Source organism: Anabas testudineus, chromosome 16 (assembly GCF_900324465.2).
Source record: "Anabas testudineus chromosome 16, fAnaTes1.2, whole genome shotgun sequence".
Classification (NCBI taxonomy): domain Eukaryota; kingdom Metazoa; phylum Chordata; class Actinopteri; order Anabantiformes; family Anabantidae; genus Anabas; species Anabas testudineus.
Window position 1 is genome coordinate 11,352,744 of NC_046625.1, and position 19,052 is coordinate 11,371,795.

Genomic DNA, 19,052 nt, shown 5'->3' on the forward strand with positions numbered 1-19,052 from the left:
CCATTTAGAAAAGCTTATTTAACAATTGGACAGATTACAGATGAGTTTGAGGCTTCATGTGCAGTAGAAACAGATAAATCACAGTTTATAACAGGTTCAGTGACATTTTACACAATTTGTTCTAATAAAAAAGACGTTTAAACATTCAAGCAAGTTTACCTGACAGATGACAAATCAAAGGTAAAATGCATAGTTTACACAACCCATAAGGTGCAGTGACCAAGTTAGTAACGTTTTTGTTCAAAGAAAGATGCAACAGTTCAGTTTCACTGACGTACTGAAGGAACACAAAACAACGTGCAGTGCTTCAGCACATTAGCGGACAACCATTAGTTTTCAAAAGGTTTAACTGAACTGTGAATCCTTCTCTATTGAGTAAGGGAACAAGAAATTTAACTAGTGCATTTGTTTTTTTTATCAAAAGAGGAAACAACTGTTTTTGGACTGTGTGTGCATTTTCTCAGCAACATATTAGACTTCACAGAGTAACGTGGGGAGTTAACAACAAATAACATCAGCCGACATTAACATTTGGAAGCTTGCTGCAGCTGCATGTAAGGCCACTGGAAGTAATTTTAATAACTAATTTTACTGCTCACCCTCAGATATTGCACCAATTTAGTTGTAGCAAAGGTATTTTCACTTGTATTACACAATTCACACCTGCCAGATAATACCAGTGACTCCTACAGAGCAAATAAATCAGATTTAAGTTTCTTCTTTTGCTGAGTACAAATTTCATCATTCGAATATCAACAGACACATAGGTGTATATGTTTACATTTAGCAAAAACTGAATTTTAATTTAGGTCCTTAAAACCTAAAACAAAACAAATTCATTTTATGCATCAAAGTGATTTTAGAGATTTGATATAATAATATCTAAAGCGAAGAGCAAACGCAGTCAGCAGTTATTTTCATAGTTCAGTGTGAATTTGGGTTAATAGCAGCATATCAGCATTTAAAATAAGGCTTTGTAAAATTTATACTTGAATCATGAAAACGTGAGAATCAGGGAGAATATAAACATGATTTACGAAAAACATTCTCATAAAGCACTACAAGAAACAGAAATGTCGAGTGGATTTTTAACCCAGTGGTACGGATTGTGTACCTTTGCATTGATCTGTGCTGAGAACAAACACAACTATCGCTAGCTGTTAGCTATTAACAGACAGTTTGTGAGCTGTATGTGCATTAATGCTCAAACAAGGACAGAGAAGCTGTGTTAAGCTCCTGACTACTTAAAGCTGAGAGGTGGTGGCCAGGTGCAGCATCTCGTGCAAAGAGTTAGAGAAGTTGTTGAACAGAGTCACGGCATCTGTCTGATGACAAGATTTCCACGCTGTGATGGAAACCACAATCCTGGAGGAAAGAAAGAGCGTAGATTTATTGACAGTTGTTGAAATGAAGTGAAGATGCAAACAGTTTGCAACATTTAACTATGGGGTGGATTAAAAACATATTGTACACAATTAACCAAGTACAAACTGAAAAAAGTGTACCAGGGAAATTATTATGTTATGATCCACATCATTACAGTTTGTGAACATCGTAATTCTTTATGGTAATACTTTTACGTCTCGCCTGCCCACCTGTCATCTCTGATGCGGTAGAAGAAGCCATAGCCGTGAGGCACCATGGGAGCCACAGCCCCCAGAACAGTAGTGTAGCCCACCAGACTGGACGACAGCACAAAGTTACCACCACCACCACTGCAGACAGAAACACAACCCAGTTACAAACAGGAATCTGGTTCAGTTTATTAAACACTAACTCATCTTTGTGCATTCAAGATATTTTATTAATACTTTACTGACTGGATACTGACAGAAACAGTTATGCTAATTATCAGATGACAGTAATATTTATAAAATTAAACACAGTGGAAATTAAGACAAAACAGGAAATGCTGTGAAGAAGTTTATTACACACACATATGAAGTTAACTTTTGGCCAGGGAGCGTTGACGCAAGCATTTAATGTCAAACAGGGACAGAAAAAGCAGTTTTACAGATAGTCCATTGTACCTCTTAGCGTAGAGGGGATCCATGAAGAGCTCTGGAGTGGGACGTCCCTCCTCTTTAGCGATCAAATACAAGCCAAGGAGATGTCTGTCAAAACCTGTAAACCCAGTCACGTAATGACATGATTTCAGGTTTCTTGTAATTGTTCTCATTATATTTTCTCTTTTGTTCAACTCTTTTCTGTTTTTTTTCTGTTCTGAAATTCATCTGTATAGTATTTTTCGAATTTTACTGTTTAACAACTGCTTCTATTATCTAACAAAGACATGATTATAAGTAAACAAACCTTTTCCTTCTTGAGCTTCAACCATCAGTTTGTTGTGTTTGTTGAAGGCCAGCAGCATGGCTTTCCTCTTAGCATTCACCTGACAAACACGTTTAATAGCCACAATAATTATCAGAAACAAATTCAAAAGAAGAGACTGCCTTTGTGGGAACTTTACTCAGACACATGCCCACTCTCACCTCACATGTGGGGTCCATCATGGCTTTACACCAGTTCACAGCCTCCTGGGTGCAGGGTCGCATGGTCTCTGTCCTGCCGTGGTAGAACATGCGAGTCATTGCTGTCTCATAACAACTACCAGGCCTGAGAGAAGGTAGAAGAAACATCAAGAGTGATTTACATCATACAATACAAGTACCAGTAAGGGCACTGGACACATTTTAATTAGTCCACACCTTTTGTGCACTCTGTAATAGGCTAACTGCATTGCCAGTTGAATGAATGTGTCAGGATGCAGCTTCTTCTTTTTGATGGCTGTTTTTCCGAATGATGTGAAGGCACAACACACGAGCTGCAGGTCCTTCGTCTGTTTAGCCAGAGAGAATAGACAATCACACAATTGTGAAGTAATTTTGCATCAGGCTTTTTGTAGTGTAGTTTGCTGTTTAAAATTGGCTCACCGACTTCAGGTATTGCTGTTTGGCGTGGCTGATGTCATTCAGGACTTTTTCGTCCATAGTAAACACGAGTTCCTCAGGAAGGGGCATAGGTCTGACTACTTCTGAGCCCTGAAAGAAAACATCAGTATGTATAAAGCAGAAGGATACATTTAAATTGAACTATCAGTAAGAACCAACAACTTTTTAAATGTATGTTTAGAATCAAATAGCTCTCATTGCTTGCCTTCCATTTACCATCCATAGATTTGATTTGTTGGTCCAGATACCAGCACAAAGACACCAGAACCATGGCATCATATGGTGCATGCTGAAAAACAATTTGGAGACTTTCATATGTTATTTCTGTCTCTCTATTTTTACAGTGTAATTTGCTTCAGGACAGGTGCTAAGACAACAAGCAAACAGCCTGACAGTCTTGAATCTTAAAAATCAATGTTCTCTTCATATGTAAACTCACATCACAATTGGATCCAAAAGAACCATCTGAGAACACAAGAGAATTGTATGATTTGTCCCCCCAGCGGATGGTTGGGTTGCCTGTAAGAGCTTCCAGTGTCATCTGTGTACAGAATGAATAAAAGGAAAAAAAAATGGTACAAAACTATTTGTAAAATCATTATGTCATAAATAATTAAATATAACATTATTAGAAATTATATTTGTGCAGCCTGTACATTTGTGTAGTTTTCCGTAGTGGAGTAGGGTTTTGTTTCATCCAGAGATATGACGAAAAGGCTGCTCTGGATAGTCTCCAGGATGGTCTTATTGTGTGGATCAATGTTTATCAGATGGTCTCTGGACTGCAGAAACAGTAAACAGAGAAGTGCTCTCTCTCAGTGCTGTGTTATATGTGGGAACTTTTCACAAATGTGATCAATAATCTTATTTAGATCTGCAACCTCACCTTCGCCCAACGAGTCCTCTCCTCTGATGTGAGAGCAGCCACTCCGTCTCCCTCTGGTTCTCGCTCACAGCGCTCTTTCACATAACTCAGCTGTCTGCACAAGAAGCACTCATGTAAAATGAAACAAGATAACACTGAACACTAAGTGCTTTCCAATCATTTATGGCTCCTTGTTCTCCAGCCTATTATTATCATCACAATCATACTAGACAAAGTATGAGAGTATTACGATGAGGGCTACAAATGTTTATTATTTATAAATCACATTTTTCTATACTTCCCAGCTGGCCCTGCATAAATGTGAGAAAATAGACGAATTAACTGATACAAATCAATTTTGTTCAATTTGATAATGAGCTTCTTACTTTCTGTAGTCAGCAGTAGTGAGAGCATTTGCTGCACATTTGAAGGTGTTGACTGAAACTGTTCTACTAAAACTGTGCCTCCTGACCACATACTAACCATCATGTTATGGATAGGAAAACCTTTTTAAACTAAGATCACTTGGCAGGCAAATAAACGTATTTTAGGCTTTTGTTAAATGTAAGACTATGCAGTGACTTCATAAACTCCACTCCCCAAAGATGATGTACATACAATAGTAGAATCAAACTCTGTGTTAATATGTAGGATTCCTCCATGTTTTATCATAATTTAAGTTAGTAGTCACAGCAAGAGTTGGTTTGAGGCCCTAAAACCCTGCAGGAAGTGTGTTCGTATGTTTCCATTTTAGATTTTAGTCTTAACAGGTGTGTTTACTTGCGAATAAGAAATACCTGAGAAGTTCTGGAGGTGTGAGGATTTCTCCATCACAAAGTGCATCGAATGTGAAGATCCGTCCACGACACATAACTACTACATGGGAAGGGCAAGGACCCTCACACTCTGCAGCAAAGCACAAAATGCATGTTACATAACAATGATAAGCTGTGTGGGCTAAATTGTAAACACGTGTACCTAAAGGGTACACAGTCGAGTTTATTCTACCTGTCTTGAAGTAGTTATGAATAGTGTCCTTCTTAACCCCAGGTACTTTGCAGGTACAGAAGAGCATTCTGAACTGGTCCATATCCAATGGTGTTTTTCCAGCTTTCTGCGGAGCCACCCTCTCCCTAAAACATGCAGAGGAAGAAAAAAAATGATATATATTTACATGACTTCTGCATAACAGACCAACAAAAACAGAGTTTCTAAAAGTGTGTGTGTGAATATATCTTACGTTCGAAGCAGGTTCCAGTACTGTAGTGTAAGCCAAGTATGAAAACTTGCCCTCTCCATAAAAGTTCCCTCTGCAGGAGGCCAGCAGTGCTCTATGTAGGGTGCTGGGCCTCCGAAGTTTACATTCAGCTGAGAGGGCATGCGAGCCTCCAGGTATGCTGTATCTAACCACCATTCTTCCAACTGGGGAAAGAAAAATAATTTGTATGTCAGCCTATATCTGTAAGACCAAACCATAACATTTCCAGCTTAGTTACATACCCAGTTCCTCTTTGTCTTTGCTCTCTGCAGTAGTTTCTGGTGCAGCTCTTTGCCAACACCTTCCTGAAACTTTCTGACAATATCCGCTGTAGCCTTAAACTCCTCCTCAGAAGCAAATGGCAGAACTGATGGTAAACATGGAAATTCAAAATAAAAATAAAAACACCAGCTTTTGGTGATTCTGAGCACAAATTAATAAAACACTTACATAGACTATTACTGTGAAATACATACATATGATAACATCCATTAAGACATAATTATAATAATTACTATAATTATAATAATTATAATATTTACAAAATGTAACTTTTGTAACTAGTTACAATTTTCATTGTGACAAATACAATAATCCTACCTGCATCCAGGTACTTAGACAGGCTGCTCTCTAGTGACGGTACAGGCAGAGGAGGCAGGCTGCTTTGGTACTGAAAGGTGCGCTCTGGCACAGACTCTGACAAATGATTAGCCATTTCTTCTCCCTGTAGTACAAATAAATGTTGCACTGACATGCAGCTAAGGATAATATTGTATCACAGGTGTGACAGGTATAGACTTGTTTACAAAATCTCAGTCATCTAAAAGGATTCAGTCTGAAACAATTCTTGTTCAAATACTGATACTGATTAAACAAACTATATAACAACAAATAACAAAACACACATAACAAACAAATATAATTGCAGTTGGTTTTCTGACTGACAACAAATTTCAATCCAAACACCTAATTGTTTGAATAAAATATTACATAATACTGACATTTGTCAGTATTTGCTAGTAACTTTTTTGACTGAACCAAACTTTACCTAAGCATCTGAAACAAATCAATCAATCATCTATTGATCCATTAATCATTAGCTCTATTTACAATCAGTCCAACATGAAGTAGTTAATGTTAGATGCCTGTTTTAACAAACTTACATAAACAACTAACAACAACTTAAACAACTTGCATGCTACTTCTTAATTTATGTTGCTAACATTAGGTCTAGCTAGTTAGCTTAAGTGCTTTCTAAAGCCAGGCATGTAAAATACACTTTTGATTTGTTAATTATTTATTATAACGCTTCATCATAAACTATCTGGTAAGCTAACTAGCGTTAACTGCTGTTCGAGTGTGGCGCTAACTCCTCTCAAGTAGCTAACAAGCTAACACTCTACCAACAACAATGTATGACAAGTTGCGTTGAGTTTAGCTTTATTTAAAAACGTCCCAGTGTTCAAACAGCTCACCTTATTGAAGATATGCCGATAATTTAGCCTCTTGCATCCAGAAACAGCAGACACCCAGTGGATAAGAGGTCTTTGTTCAGCTTTGTTCCCTGAGTCGCTGCTCACCTTTAGCCCACTGATGCTGCCTGCCAAATGACGACCCGACAGCGCATGCGCGGGAATTCCTCCCTGCTTTTTTGCAGCTTTATTTACAATCGTCTGCACATGATCAACAAAATGTGTTTATTTAAAGTTTGTGGAAAGCAACTAAGTATATTTACTCACGTACAGAGGTGGTAGAAGTGCAAAAACTAAAGGTGCAGGTACATAATATGCTATAAACTACTCCACTACGAGTAGAAGTACCATTTGACATTAGTAGACTTGCAAACAAAGTATTTTAAAAGCATTGAATTTATGTTGTTAATAACATAAATGTAGTGGAGTCCAGATTTATTTGGCAATCTTTCAAAGGAAACTATGGCAAAGAAAACTTAAAGGTCAAAGATCTCTGTTACTGGGCTATAGAGACCAGATAAGGATCCAAAACAGCACAGCTGTTAAAGTTGAAGCTAATTTTAACCACTTTTTGTAGGGTACTGACGGGTGGTTAATTCATAATAACATATTATTATTGAAAAACTGCATAAAGTAACTAGAAACTAAAGTTGTCAAATAGGTGTAGTGGAGAAAAGGGATTCGCCTCTGAATTGTAAACGCACCATAAAATCCAGTAAAGTACATGGACCTCAACTGCCACATTGCACATTAATCAAATTCAATTTCAACAATCATGTATGGGTGCAGTGGTATTTATTTATAATAATGCTGTTCTTCTAAATACAAAAAAATCAAAGTCCAAATAAGAAATTAACAAATAACAAAAACAAACACAGTGCGGAAAGAGATTTTTATTTTCGAATGTGTACAATATGTTCATCCTTTAAATGATTTTGTCTTGCTTCAATGAAAGATTAAGGATACAGTATATTTATTTGCATGTGTGGAAAACAACTACATAAAATAAAAATTAGAATGTTATATTTTAACCTCAATAATGCATATAAGTTGCTCAATTGTGCAGATTAGTGGAAAAAAACATTTAAAAGGCATATTAAGGAGAAATAAATCTTAACAAGTTTAACATTACCATTACATTAGGTCTTGTATAATTACAGCATAAGGCTACTTCTTAGGCAGCAGCACTGTTATAGTACTGAAGTTAGTAATCTGATACCATGCTTTCATTTATTTATGCCCCTTCAGTTTATTACATCCCATATTTGCTGATTACTTCCTTGGCAAGGGTAATATAGGCTGACATGGCGTCATCCTTGGACATACCTGAAAGAGAATGAGTATGCAGAAATACAAAATATCAATATGTTGCCGTTTAGCTGCAGTGTCAGCTTACAAGAATGTTTGTGTTGTTAGTTTTAATGCAGTCACAGCTGAGACCAAGTAACAAGTCTTGTCTTTGCACTTTTCACCTACAAGCATTTTGAACTTGTTACCTTTCCTTGACTCCCAGGCGTCCCACTTGGCTTTTCCTTTTAAGTCCGTCATTCCTGGTCTATCTACAATATAACATAGACAGAGACGAGGAACAGGTCAGAATTCAGGAAACATTGCGTGGAAGTAATTTTGTTTATCTGCAGCAAGTGATACCAGTGTTAACATCTCCAACGAGTGCCTGTTTATAAAGGCCGTATAGGTCCAGCAGCTCCTGGTCTGAAGGCCTCGTCTTCACCTTCTTCACATCCTCTGCCGCTTTGTTAAACTCTCCCTGTAGGTTATAGATGATCAGAGAAGAAACAGCCAAGTGATTATGTTCGCATTGCCTTCAAACGGTGACTGACAAATGAATGACTGATAAATCAGTCTGAGGTATTTGGTGCAGCGAGAATATGTACTAATCACAGAATGTGCATATTAAATAGTTACAGGCAACACTGAATAGGAAATCTGAGCCTAAAATTCTAGTCATGTTGTGGAGCCTGGGAAACCATTATTGCTCAAGTGGGAAATAAACAATGGGCTTTTATTCAACACTCTAGTGCTTTTGTGCCTACTTGAATAATCTGCTTTACAAAGGATCTGGGGCATTGCAGAACAGATAATTATAGACCATATGAGCCCCTTTTAGGACAGACAGAAGCTCTCAATATAAGAATTTAGACAAACCATTTTAAATGCTAGAAAGATCAACCTCTGTCTAGTTCAATATTACTCTCTCTGTGCAGTTAATCAGATGCTGTTGGTTCGTAGATTGTCTTATTAGACTCTGCTTGCAATAACAAAACTGTAGCTGCAGCATCAGGACCAAATAACCCGAGGATAACGCTCTCCTTTTCTACATCTACCCGTCACAAGCTGTTAAAAATGGATGACACTACTTACAGTAGATGGCGTGAACACCCTAGCACTACAACCGCTATTTATTTAATAGCGATAAGAAATATCTCACTTATAAATAGCAACAATAAATAAATAAATAAATATTTTACCTGAAGAGCCATTTCTCAGACGCAACCTTTAGCTCAGGTGAATGTATTTCCTTTGTCGGCTGGACGGATTTGAGCAGCTGTAATTGCAGCACAGCTGATCAATGCAATAATGTGACGGAGGACGGGCCTGCAGAGGAGGGACCACAGAGCAGCAGAGCAGCTGATTGGCTGCCTGTCACACTCATGATGTGAGGCCACACATCCAAACACTGCGAGTGAAATGAAAATAGTGCAGCAGTAGTAGATTTCTAATAATGTTTGTAATACGGGAGCAGTTTGTCTGTGCATAAAGTTACAAAAACACGGATTTAACGTGGGTTTTAAAATGGTTTTCCGCAGCCACTTATTCCTAACCTGATATTTATTTTCACAGTAACCTTAATAAGTCATTTTGATGTATGCTGAGTATCACAGAAGTGCAGTAGCTCCCATCTACAACCGATGAAGTCATGCTTTTGTCCCTCTTGCATTCTGCTCTGTGGACGCTAGTCGGCGCTGATGAGCTTTATAAATAAAGTTATTTCAATTCAAACATCATGGCGGCTCCCTGTGGTCCATCCGCGTTGAAGAACTGAGCGACGTCTAAAGGGGGAAAGAGGTTTAACGGAATTAAAGATCAGGTAGAGAAACGGTAATTAAAGACTTTCTTGTTAATTTTGGTTCGACATGTTTGTAGTTGATGTGTTTCTAAAAACACGTGTTGCACTCACAGCTGCGTGACTTAAGTAACATTACTGATGTTTGTTATTAACACAACTGTGATTAAAATACTGAACATTAATCACATCCTATGTTTTCCATCATTGTAAGCAGTATTGGAAGAACTCTGATCCGTAAGTAACAGTATCATGTCCAAACAACTTTCTTAAAGTACTGTATTAAGTATAAATATGAGGTACCTGACTGTACCAGAATATTTCAGTTTAACATTTACTCCACTATTAAAAGTGTATATAAAGAACAAATAAAATGTTTTTGTAATTTTGTTTTAAACGAGCAGCATAACATGAAGAAATTATTTCTTTAAATATTGTATAGTCATTAAAAAGATGTTGTTTTAAAAAGAACTAATCAGAACTATTTCCAATATGTTATATTCATTATTGACACACAGGTTTTTATTATTATTATTATTATTATTATTATTATTATTATTATTATTTTAGAATTAATGTGTAATAGTAGCAAATAGTGTTTTGAAATTGGACAGAATTTAAACAGTAAATATATATTTATTTTTCAGTTGAAAGATAAATCTATGTCTGGGAGAATTGCTATGTAAAGAGACACTTTATTAAATGATCTTGAAACTAAGCTTTAGGCATTTCTGCACTGCAGTTCTTGTAACTAGTTTATCTTGGTTGGGGTCAACCTGTTATGTAAATTTGTTTCTTTCTATATATTAACTTTTTTCAGGATTACAGAGGAGGCATGACCACTCCAGGAAAGCCAACTAAGAAGGAAACCAAAAGGCAGACTCCAGCCAAGACCTCCTTCAACTCTCCATTTACCCCAACATGGAGGCCAATCCCCCAAGAAGATATGCACTTCATCCTGAAAACCTTGAAGGACAAACTTCTCTTCTTGGGGCTTGAAAAGAAAGAGGTGAAAGTTTTTCGGCCATGGAGGAAAAAGAAAGAACAGCCCCCTGCAGCCGTCGTGTCAGAACCTGTTTGTCAGGTGCAGGATTCTCCCAAAAACGGTTGGACAGATGTGGCCGCTAGACGACAGCTGGCTATTGGCATCAACGAGGTCACCAAAGCTCTGGAGAGGAATGAACTCAAACTGGTGCTTGTGTGCAAGTCTGTCAAACCAAAACACATGACAAATCACCTAATAGCACTCAGTGCGACACGAGGAGTGCCAGCCTGCCAGGTGCCTCGTCTAAGCCAGAGCGTGTCCGGGCCACTGGGGCTGAAGAGTGTCCTTGCGCTGGGATTCAGACGGTGTGCCTCAAAGGATGAAGAGGTCTTCACTGACACGGTTGATGCCATTAAACCCAAAGTACCCTCACTGGATGTTGAATGGTTGCACGATGTAGCAGCTACTTTAACACCTGAAGAACATGCCGACAAGGAGGAGAACAAGATGGAGGAAGCTGGAGAGAAGAGAGGAGAGAAAAGGAAACTGGAGGCCGAAGCTGAGGAGGTCACAGAGTCTCTGTGCACTTTGCAACCTCTTAAAGTGAAAAAAATAGTTGCTAACCCTGCAAAGAAAAGACAGAAAAAGATGAAGTCATAGATGGACGGAAGACATGAAAGTATCTAGTATTTCTTTAAAAAAATTGTTTTGTCATACAGAAATGTTTTTTTATCAACAACATATATGGACCATTACAGTGAACCAAAGCTGTAACATTTAATTGATTAGTCATTCAACAGAATATTCTCTGGTTCCAGCTTTTTCAGTGTGTTACAGTTTACAGTGTGTGGGAAAAAAAAAAAGTTAAAAGATGTTCATCTCTCATGTCCTTTTTTTAAAGTGAGTTTATTCAATCAAATATCCATGCTGGTATAGCTGACGTGTGTGTTGACAGATTGTTATTTGCATGGGGTCATGTCTAAATGATGCTGGTACAAGTTCTTCAGCTTTTTCACAGCTTACAATGGATCTGAATAAAAATATTGTTCTTTAGTTAGAGAAAGCTGTATGTCAATTCAAAAGTACAAAAAACAAAAAAACAAAAACATAACTTTTAAATAAGGCAGGTAGTTCGGGTTGAGCTCTCACTAAAGGGTGTAGCTGATAACATCAAAATCAACACAGCAGCAAAACTTACATGCTCAACACAGTTCACTTATACAGCTGCAGGCAACACGTCTTTGACTTAACCAATGTCCATGAGACACACTGTTGACTCAGTAACATCTGTCTGTGTGAATGCAACTCATTCAATCTTCCTATGGTAAAAAAAACTAAACAAAACCAAAAATTTGAGCCCTAAAACTTTAACCTTCCATTGTCATTTTCTTTCAAATCCATAAATTCATCATGTATTCATCAAATACAGCATAATAAATAATAATTTATTAAAGTGTTTTTATCTGAAAAATTGGCAGCACTCTTCACTTCTTAAGTTTGTTTAACAAAGTTTGTAGAACAAACTTAAGAGGTAAAAGATAATTTTAAACCATTGAGGAAACTCCAGAACAAGTAGTCAGACAACCGTTTTTGTCAAGCAAAGAAAAGGAAAATACGCCAGACCCTCAAAAACCTGTTTTGAAGTTGCCTATTTGACTAAAAATATTAGGGAAATACTGGAAAGAAAAAACACAGAAATGATGTCTTGAGACATTTTGCAAAGTACAGTTATAGCTATTAGAACTGTTTCACGCATTTAGCTGCACAACACACTAAAAAATGACCTTTAGTTTTTTGTTTTTTTTTTAGACACACAAAATACAGTACCATTAAAAAACAAACCTAAAAATGTCAATAAATATGGACCTGGAAAAACAGGAAACTGTCACATTTTAAGTTGATGTGGTTACCAATTCAGGTTTTTGTTTGTTCAGCCACTGTGTGCTGACTACATGCTGTGGTAAATCATTCCTTCTGACCCTTTGATTGTTGTGCTCACTTCTATTTGTGTGACTTAACAGAGTTTGACTGAGAGCATGTAACATCCTACTGAAGGTGAGTGGAAGGATGTTACCTACATACAGTATTTGTTCAGAAATGATTACAACCACAGTGTTGTACTTAAGCAGTTTTACAGGGGCAGCTTATTTTATGCTTAGCAACAGGCTACTGTTATAGAAATCATACAGACTGTAAGTGATCTGAGTGGCAATGACTAAATTAAAATCAAGCTGACTGTGGCTGTTTTAAATGTGACTTAACTGAAGTTATGTACCATCAAAGCAAGTAAGCCATTTCAACGCTGTAAACAGTGTCTCTAGAAAAACACAGACAATTCTGAAAACATACAAAATGTAAGTTAAATCCAGTTGACTATGGCTTAACTGGCGTTTTTTGGTACTTCAATTTTCATTGCCCTTACTTACTGTAGCAGTGTGTCTTTTGATAAGCAGATAACTTACGCTGTGTTTATGACAAACATCCATCAGTGAATAAGACCAAATAACATACTTTTATTGTCATCTTAAAAGCGCCAACTGCAGAAACATGTTTGTAACGTGAAAATGGCTCACATCCTTTGTTAAAACCAGGATTTCACGTACCTCAAACCGTCTGTTTTCAAATCTGGCTTAACTGACCCTTTAAGGACCTTTTCACTTGTTTAAGAACTCAAAAATTGTGCTTCATTTATTCAATACATTCTTCATCAAAAAACAGTTAAACCCACACTGTCTGAACAAACTCAGGGACATCTACACGAGTTAGGAGGAAAGTACTTTGGATCAGCCCTCCCAGAACCCAAACTCATTCTAGAGGAATAAATATGATCTGACTTTAAATGTACAGGTAACTATATATTCTCAACAAAAAAATGTGTAGATCAATGCACGAAGAATAAGTCCTTCTTTTGTGTGTGTGTGTTTCTGGTTGTGTGGAAACGTTTGATTTAAAAGTTAGAATGCTTTTCTATGACTGATGAAAAAAATATTCTTCCTTTAAATGACAGGAATAAAGGAAAACAGTATTTCTAGCAGTATTTCTAATACTACTGATGCTCAAACCAGCAGGAAAGATAATTCTGACAATGACAGGAATAATAATTGTTCACTTGCAGTGGGGCTACAATTACTAATTATTTGTAAAGGATAAATAAAAATTACAAAACTCTGATTATAACTGGCCATGTTTACTTGATGGACATTTACATATTTTTTTTATTGTCAGTGAAGTCAAAATGCTTTTCACTTGTAAGAAAGCTGAGGAAGAAGAACTAAACAAAAATCTATATGTCAAGGCATCCTCTTGAATGTCAGACTGGTGTGTTTTAAACATGAGTGTGCACGTGTGGAGCATTGTACTGTATGAGTATCTGAGGCATAGCATGACTTCACATTCAGGATGTTGATGATTTAAGAGTTTTCACCTCCGGGTGAACTGAGAATGTTCTTGATGACACAAGTGGCGGAGGAGCCGCTGCCCGGTCACCAGGTTGGTTTTATTGTAGTTCTCATTGTCTAACTTGGGCTACCTGTATGTCCAGGTAAGGAATAGCCAGAGGTTGCTGAAAACCTCTTGATCAGTGTTTGTGTAGCCGGCCTGAAGAGACCTGCTACTGAAGGACAAGTCCAACCTGGAAAACAGAAGGTTGTCTGCTATTAAATAACAGAAAAAAAAAGATGCTGGAGGCAGCATCCCATCATTATTGCAGACATCGCACAACAATTTAACAGCTGGACCACACAAGACAATGAAGAGAATAGTTGTTACACAGTATTTACACTGAGAATTTGCCAACACTAACACTTGTGATGCTGCTGCTGACCTTATCAGGATCCATAGGGGGACACTTCCAGTTGTAGAGGTAATACTGCAAATTTCCATCGCCTATGCCAAACTTGAGTTTCTCCAGAAACACCTTATTCTCCATTAGATCCAAGGCATTGAACACATCGAACCCTTTCTGTGAAACACACATAATAAGAACAACTGGAAGTTAGCAATGAATTACACAGTAGCAGATCTTGGTTTGAGTCCAACTAACATTACCAGTTTGGCCAGGATCAGTGAATCATTCATTAAGTCCAGTAGTGGAGTTTGTGTATGAACGGTGTAAAAAGAGTAAGCAGCCTTCAGGCTCCTATGAAGAGGGTGATGCATCACAGTTGAGGGCAGAGTGTAGAAACTAGTGAAATCTGTTAGTACACCATCAGCACCCTGAGGGGAGAGAGACACACAGAAGCTGTTTAAACCGATACTGGGTCAGTCTGAGGACAGAAGTTGATTCCACATACCTCTACTACATATGTGTCAATTATATTCTCCTGTGGCAAAAACCAGTGAGCAACCTCTTCTTCACCCATTGAAGGCGCAAGCTGGAAACGTGTCAGGTATTTTTGTAGCAGCTGAGTGACCTGGTGGATGTCACGCCTCTCCATCGGCCGCAGACCTGGAGTCTTGGTGCTCTACATGGGATGCGGAGAGTGAGAGAAAATAGGAATATCACTTCCTGCTATTAACTGTAATTTGTAAAGAAAGATCCCAGACCTACGGGTATTAAGTGTTTACATCTGGTAGTCTGTAGAGTTTCATGGTTCTTTGCAGGGTCATGTTTCTGCTCAGGTGGGAGAATTTAACTTCCACAAGCTTTCTGGGGTTCAAAGAACGATGCCAATACCTGAACAGAAAAGAAAATATTAGTTATAAGTGATTTTCTGACACCATATCCTGCGTAATAAGTGTTTGAATATAGCAGAGCACACCTGCACGTGGACACAGGTTTAGGCAGTACGACTCCTGCTGTGTATACTGCCTGAAATATTCCTTCTAAGTTCACCCTCCGTGTGATCTCTCTGATTAACACAGGAGCAACACGTTTTGAACGCAGCTTCTTATGGACACACAGGAAGTTGATTTCTACCATCTTCTTCAACCTGGAGTAGCCATGAGACAGATATTTGTATAAATGGGTTTACATTATCTCTCAATACACAGTGCTCCGGATGTATGTGATGAATTATGCATGCTCACGTATCATAGATGCGTATGTCTGCAGGAATGGCACTGATGAAGCCAACAAGCTTCTTGTTTGAGGACACTCTCACTCCACAGTGCCACTGAGGTAACCAGCCAGGTGGACGCAGAGCCCTGAGAGGGGAGGGCACAGTTAGTGGGAGAGCAGCCAGCCAAATACTGTACATATTCATATAGAAGGTGACTGAACAGTTACCATTTGAGAAAGCTTGGTGAATAATCAAATCTGAACATGTTATCATCATCCTCCACGTAGTTTTCATTTAATAATGTGTACAACTCCTTCAGCTGAAAGAGACAGCAAAGATTTATTCGTATATTGGTTTTACAATATGTATTAAGTGCATTAACACTGTACTTACTACATCTGCACTGCTGAGATCCAAAGTGTCCCACATAAAGCCTTGAGGTAAGGAATATGGCTCCTGTCTGATGTTTTCTTTGTCAGCTTCAATTGGCCCATGAGTCGTAACAACTTCATCTGCAAAAATAGCACAGCTCTTTGTCCTAGACATAAAACTATTTTCCAAACACCACAATTCAAATGGATGTACATTTACAGTCCTGAGCAACATCAAACCAAAATCTCTTTTTCAAACTGCTGACAGCATCACTTGGGCAGTTATGAAATCTGCTGTTTCTTGTCCCATGCTGACCAGACAGGTCTGTGGCACTGGCCCTCCTGTGAAGACCTGGCCAACTGTTGTCATGGTAACAGCTTAATCTAATGCCATAAAGCATGCTCACTGAGTATGCCTGGACCCCCACAGTACTTCACAGCTGACATGTTTTTGGGATACTGGCTTTGTGCAACAAGGGCTGTGTCAACATAAAACCAATAGGTGGCACCGATACACAGAAACTGCATTAAAAAGCATTTACAACCATCTTTTGACAGCTGAGATAGTACTGTTTCAGTTAGGGACACAAGTGTTAAACATTTCTATGATTATTTATTGGCCAAGCTAATGATTAATAATCATTTAATAATTAGGAGTTTAGGATGTTACAAATAAATGTCTTTTCTCTATTAATGCTTAATTCAAAAATACAATTGGCGATATTTGAGCAATAAAAAAAAAATTAGATAAAAACAAAACAATATAGATGCTCTTGCAGTACGTACTTAGCTTCGGCACAGGCTGAGTGTCCCAAAACTGGTACTTGTGCTTAGCTGCCTCGTCGATGCTCTTTGCAGGACCCTGGCAGGAAAGCAGCTCCATGGCTCTTTGGATGTCCTGCAGCTTCTGGATGGGTAAACCAGGATTCTGCATGTAAGGAAAGACGACACATTTAAGAACAGAGAGAGACCATAGTGCTTAGATTGAAAAACAACACAAACACAAATGTGTTACATAATCCAAACGTGACAAAAGACAATAAAAATGTCGTATGAGGTTAACACCCTGTCACACATCCTGACAGGAGATGTTACACAGGTACAAACTGTGAACTATCCACAACTATAGCTCTATAAAGAAGTTGCCTGTGTCCATACTTTGCAGATGATTGTATAGATACATGTGTTACTGATACATTTTTTAATCATTATAACATTTACCAGACTGTTTGCCATTCTGCTTCGCCTTATCCATCTTATCAGAAATGTAACTAGGAGCAAGTACACATTTCCTCTGTAAACTACTTTCAGACTTGTTTTATTTCACTATTTTCATTTTTTGTTGATTTTTATTTGTTCTTATATGGCAAATAACTACTGATGTATTTCAAACAGAAGCAGAGATAAAGTGTAGTGCTCCAGGTGGCAAACATACAATTGGCAATTTAACCATTTCATCTTGTTTTACGTTTTACATTTGGTGGTAACCTGTTATGTCAGCTGGTTCCGTTTTGTGGTTCTTAACTCTGTGCTAACGGCACATTTGGTGCTGTAGGGGGTACGTGACCTCTCTTCATTATCTCCTGGTGTTTCATAGAAGGTCTTGTGTTTCTTCCACACTGAATAAATGACTATTCCCCTGTCTTCACTTCTACTGTCAACAATTCTTCTTGTGGTTAGCTATGACCCTCATGTTATAGCTCTTTCAAGCTGGCATCCTTCTACTGACTCTACTGACCAGATCACAGGTGAGGAGAAATTACAGCAAAGCAATGTGTATCAGGTTGCACATAAATTACGTTAAATTGTGGGTCTAGATTAAGTTTTTTGGTCTGGATATGGACCAGAGAGGGTTCTATGATCTCACACTGATGGATGTTGCTTAGCAAAATATGCACTACATTACTCTACAAATGAAAACGTGTACGCGGTCTAGCATGACCCCAGGTTAGTGGTTGATGGTGTTCTGTTTCTAGCCCCCTGTCAGTGGGTCATCGTCGCACCTTGATCTCCTGAGAGTCAGACGCAGAGTCCGATTTGGCTCCCCCCGAGCTCGGCCTCTCTTTCTTCCTCTTCTGCTTCTTCTTCTTTCTCTTGGCCCCTAAATCTCCCCCAGGACTCCTACAGATGTAAAGACAAGCGCACAGGGCATCGGTGAACAGAGGCTGAGTTAGTTTGACTCAGATTTGACTCCTGACACACACACACACACACACACACACACACACACACACACACACACACACACACACACACACACACACACACAGAGGACAGCAGAGAGCTAACGCTAGCTACCATAGCAACGAATGACAGCTGAGCTAACCTACCGTTAGCCAACTAACGGCTAGCTGTCATTATGTCACTCAGTTAGGACTCTGGTTGGGAATAAACAGAATAATATAAACACTTAAAACTGCAAACATGACAATGACTTAAACGTTTCAAATCGATACTTGAAATAACGGCCTTGTAGCAAATAGCTTGGGCTGCGTTAGTGTCGGCTAACGTTAGCTATACGCGCTAGCCGCCGAGCACCGAGCGCACACGCAGACAGGCAGCTTGAAGTAACGTTACTGCGCTTCCAGCCTCCCCGGACAGGCCCCCCTCACCCCTGCATATGCTCATTCTCCTCTTCGTTGTCTCCGTCTATCCCGCAGGTGTCCTGGTCGTCCAGCTCCAGGCTCTGCTGACTGGCCGCGGATTCGCTGTCCTCCGCCATTCTGAAGTGTTTTTTTAAAAAATGTAGCCGCCGTATGATGGGAGATCACGGGCGACGGGCGAGAGATGAAAAACAAAGAAAATGCCGAAGGAAACCGCGCCGCCTAGAGGCCGACTGGAGAAACACAGCTCCACTCCTGCTGCTGCTGCTGCTGCTGCTGCTGATGATGATGATGATGATGATGCAAACCAGTGGTACCCACAGTCAGGTCACTAGGTGCCCCCTGACCTCCACATCACCACACTGCTGCTTCTCAGCGGGGACGACTTAAGTCCGTGTGACAAAGGTACGTTTTGCATCTCTTCATAGTCACTTTGTCTCCTTTCATGGCTCCTTTTACTTG

General features: G+C 38.8%; 4 protein-coding genes across 9 annotated transcripts; 1 reads left to right on the forward strand and 3 right to left on the reverse strand.

Moving 5' to 3' along the window:
* Window positions 1-59: 59 nt before the first annotated feature.
* On the reverse strand, window positions 60-6,686 carry crot (carnitine O-octanoyltransferase). Its single transcript, XM_026370835.1, has 17 exons — window positions 6,550-6,686; window positions 5,675-5,798; window positions 5,317-5,441; window positions 5,057-5,238; window positions 4,825-4,949; window positions 4,614-4,722; window positions 3,838-3,931; window positions 3,608-3,733; window positions 3,391-3,492; window positions 3,157-3,240; window positions 2,934-3,041; window positions 2,709-2,839; window positions 2,493-2,616; window positions 2,314-2,392; window positions 2,031-2,124; window positions 1,596-1,715; window positions 60-1,365 (listed from the first exon to the last, which is right to left on the reverse strand). The coding sequence occupies exons 2-17, from the start codon at window positions 5,787-5,789 to the stop codon at window positions 1,245-1,247; spliced, it is 1,839 nt and encodes a 612-aa protein (XP_026226620.1). The 5' UTR covers window positions 5,790-5,798; window positions 6,550-6,686; the 3' UTR covers window positions 60-1,244.
* Window positions 6,687-7,419: 733 nt separating this feature from the next.
* acbd7 (acyl-CoA binding domain containing 7) lies at window positions 7,420-9,173 on the reverse strand. Of its 2 annotated transcripts, none has more exons than XM_026370836.2 (4): window positions 9,036-9,173; window positions 8,197-8,314; window positions 8,043-8,105; window positions 7,420-7,872 (listed from the first exon to the last, which is right to left on the reverse strand). In XM_026370836.2, exons 1-4 carry the CDS (start codon window positions 9,045-9,047, stop codon window positions 7,799-7,801), a joined length of 267 nt encoding a protein of 88 aa, XP_026226621.1. In that variant the 5' UTR covers window positions 9,048-9,173; the 3' UTR covers window positions 7,420-7,798. The 2 variants fall into 2 exon arrangements, with proteins under 2 accessions (XP_026226621.1, XP_026226622.1); XM_026370837.2 differs by having other exon boundaries at window positions 8,023-8,105.
* A 395-nt stretch (window positions 9,174-9,568) lies between these two features.
* On the forward strand, window positions 9,569-13,594 carry rpp38 (ribonuclease P/MRP 38 subunit). 5 transcript variants are annotated; one of them, XM_026372803.1, is made up of 3 exons: window positions 9,574-9,666; window positions 9,849-9,868; window positions 10,452-13,594. In XM_026372803.1, exon 3 carries the CDS (start codon window positions 10,467-10,469, stop codon window positions 11,274-11,276), a length of 810 nt encoding a protein of 269 aa, XP_026228588.1. In that variant the 5' UTR covers window positions 9,574-9,666; window positions 9,849-9,868; window positions 10,452-10,466; the 3' UTR covers window positions 11,277-13,594. The 5 variants fall into 5 exon arrangements, with proteins under 5 accessions (XP_026228589.1, XP_026228588.1, XP_026228587.1 ...); XM_026372805.1 differs by having other exon boundaries at window positions 9,580-9,655; XM_026372804.1 differs by lacking the exon at window positions 9,849-9,868 and having other exon boundaries at window positions 9,569-9,655.
* A 188-nt stretch (window positions 13,595-13,782) lies between these two features.
* On the reverse strand, window positions 13,783-18,821 carry nmt2 (N-myristoyltransferase 2). The gene is made up of 12 exons (XM_026372791.1): window positions 18,600-18,821; window positions 17,991-18,108; window positions 16,774-16,915; window positions 16,010-16,128; window positions 15,844-15,935; window positions 15,645-15,761; window positions 15,377-15,547; window positions 15,183-15,291; window positions 14,909-15,079; window positions 14,664-14,831; window positions 14,440-14,577; window positions 13,783-14,247 (listed from the first exon to the last, which is right to left on the reverse strand). The coding sequence occupies exons 1-12, from the start codon at window positions 18,707-18,709 to the stop codon at window positions 14,227-14,229; spliced, it is 1,476 nt and encodes a 491-aa protein (XP_026228576.1). The 5' UTR covers window positions 18,710-18,821; the 3' UTR covers window positions 13,783-14,226.
* Window positions 18,822-19,052: the final 231 nt, after the last annotated feature.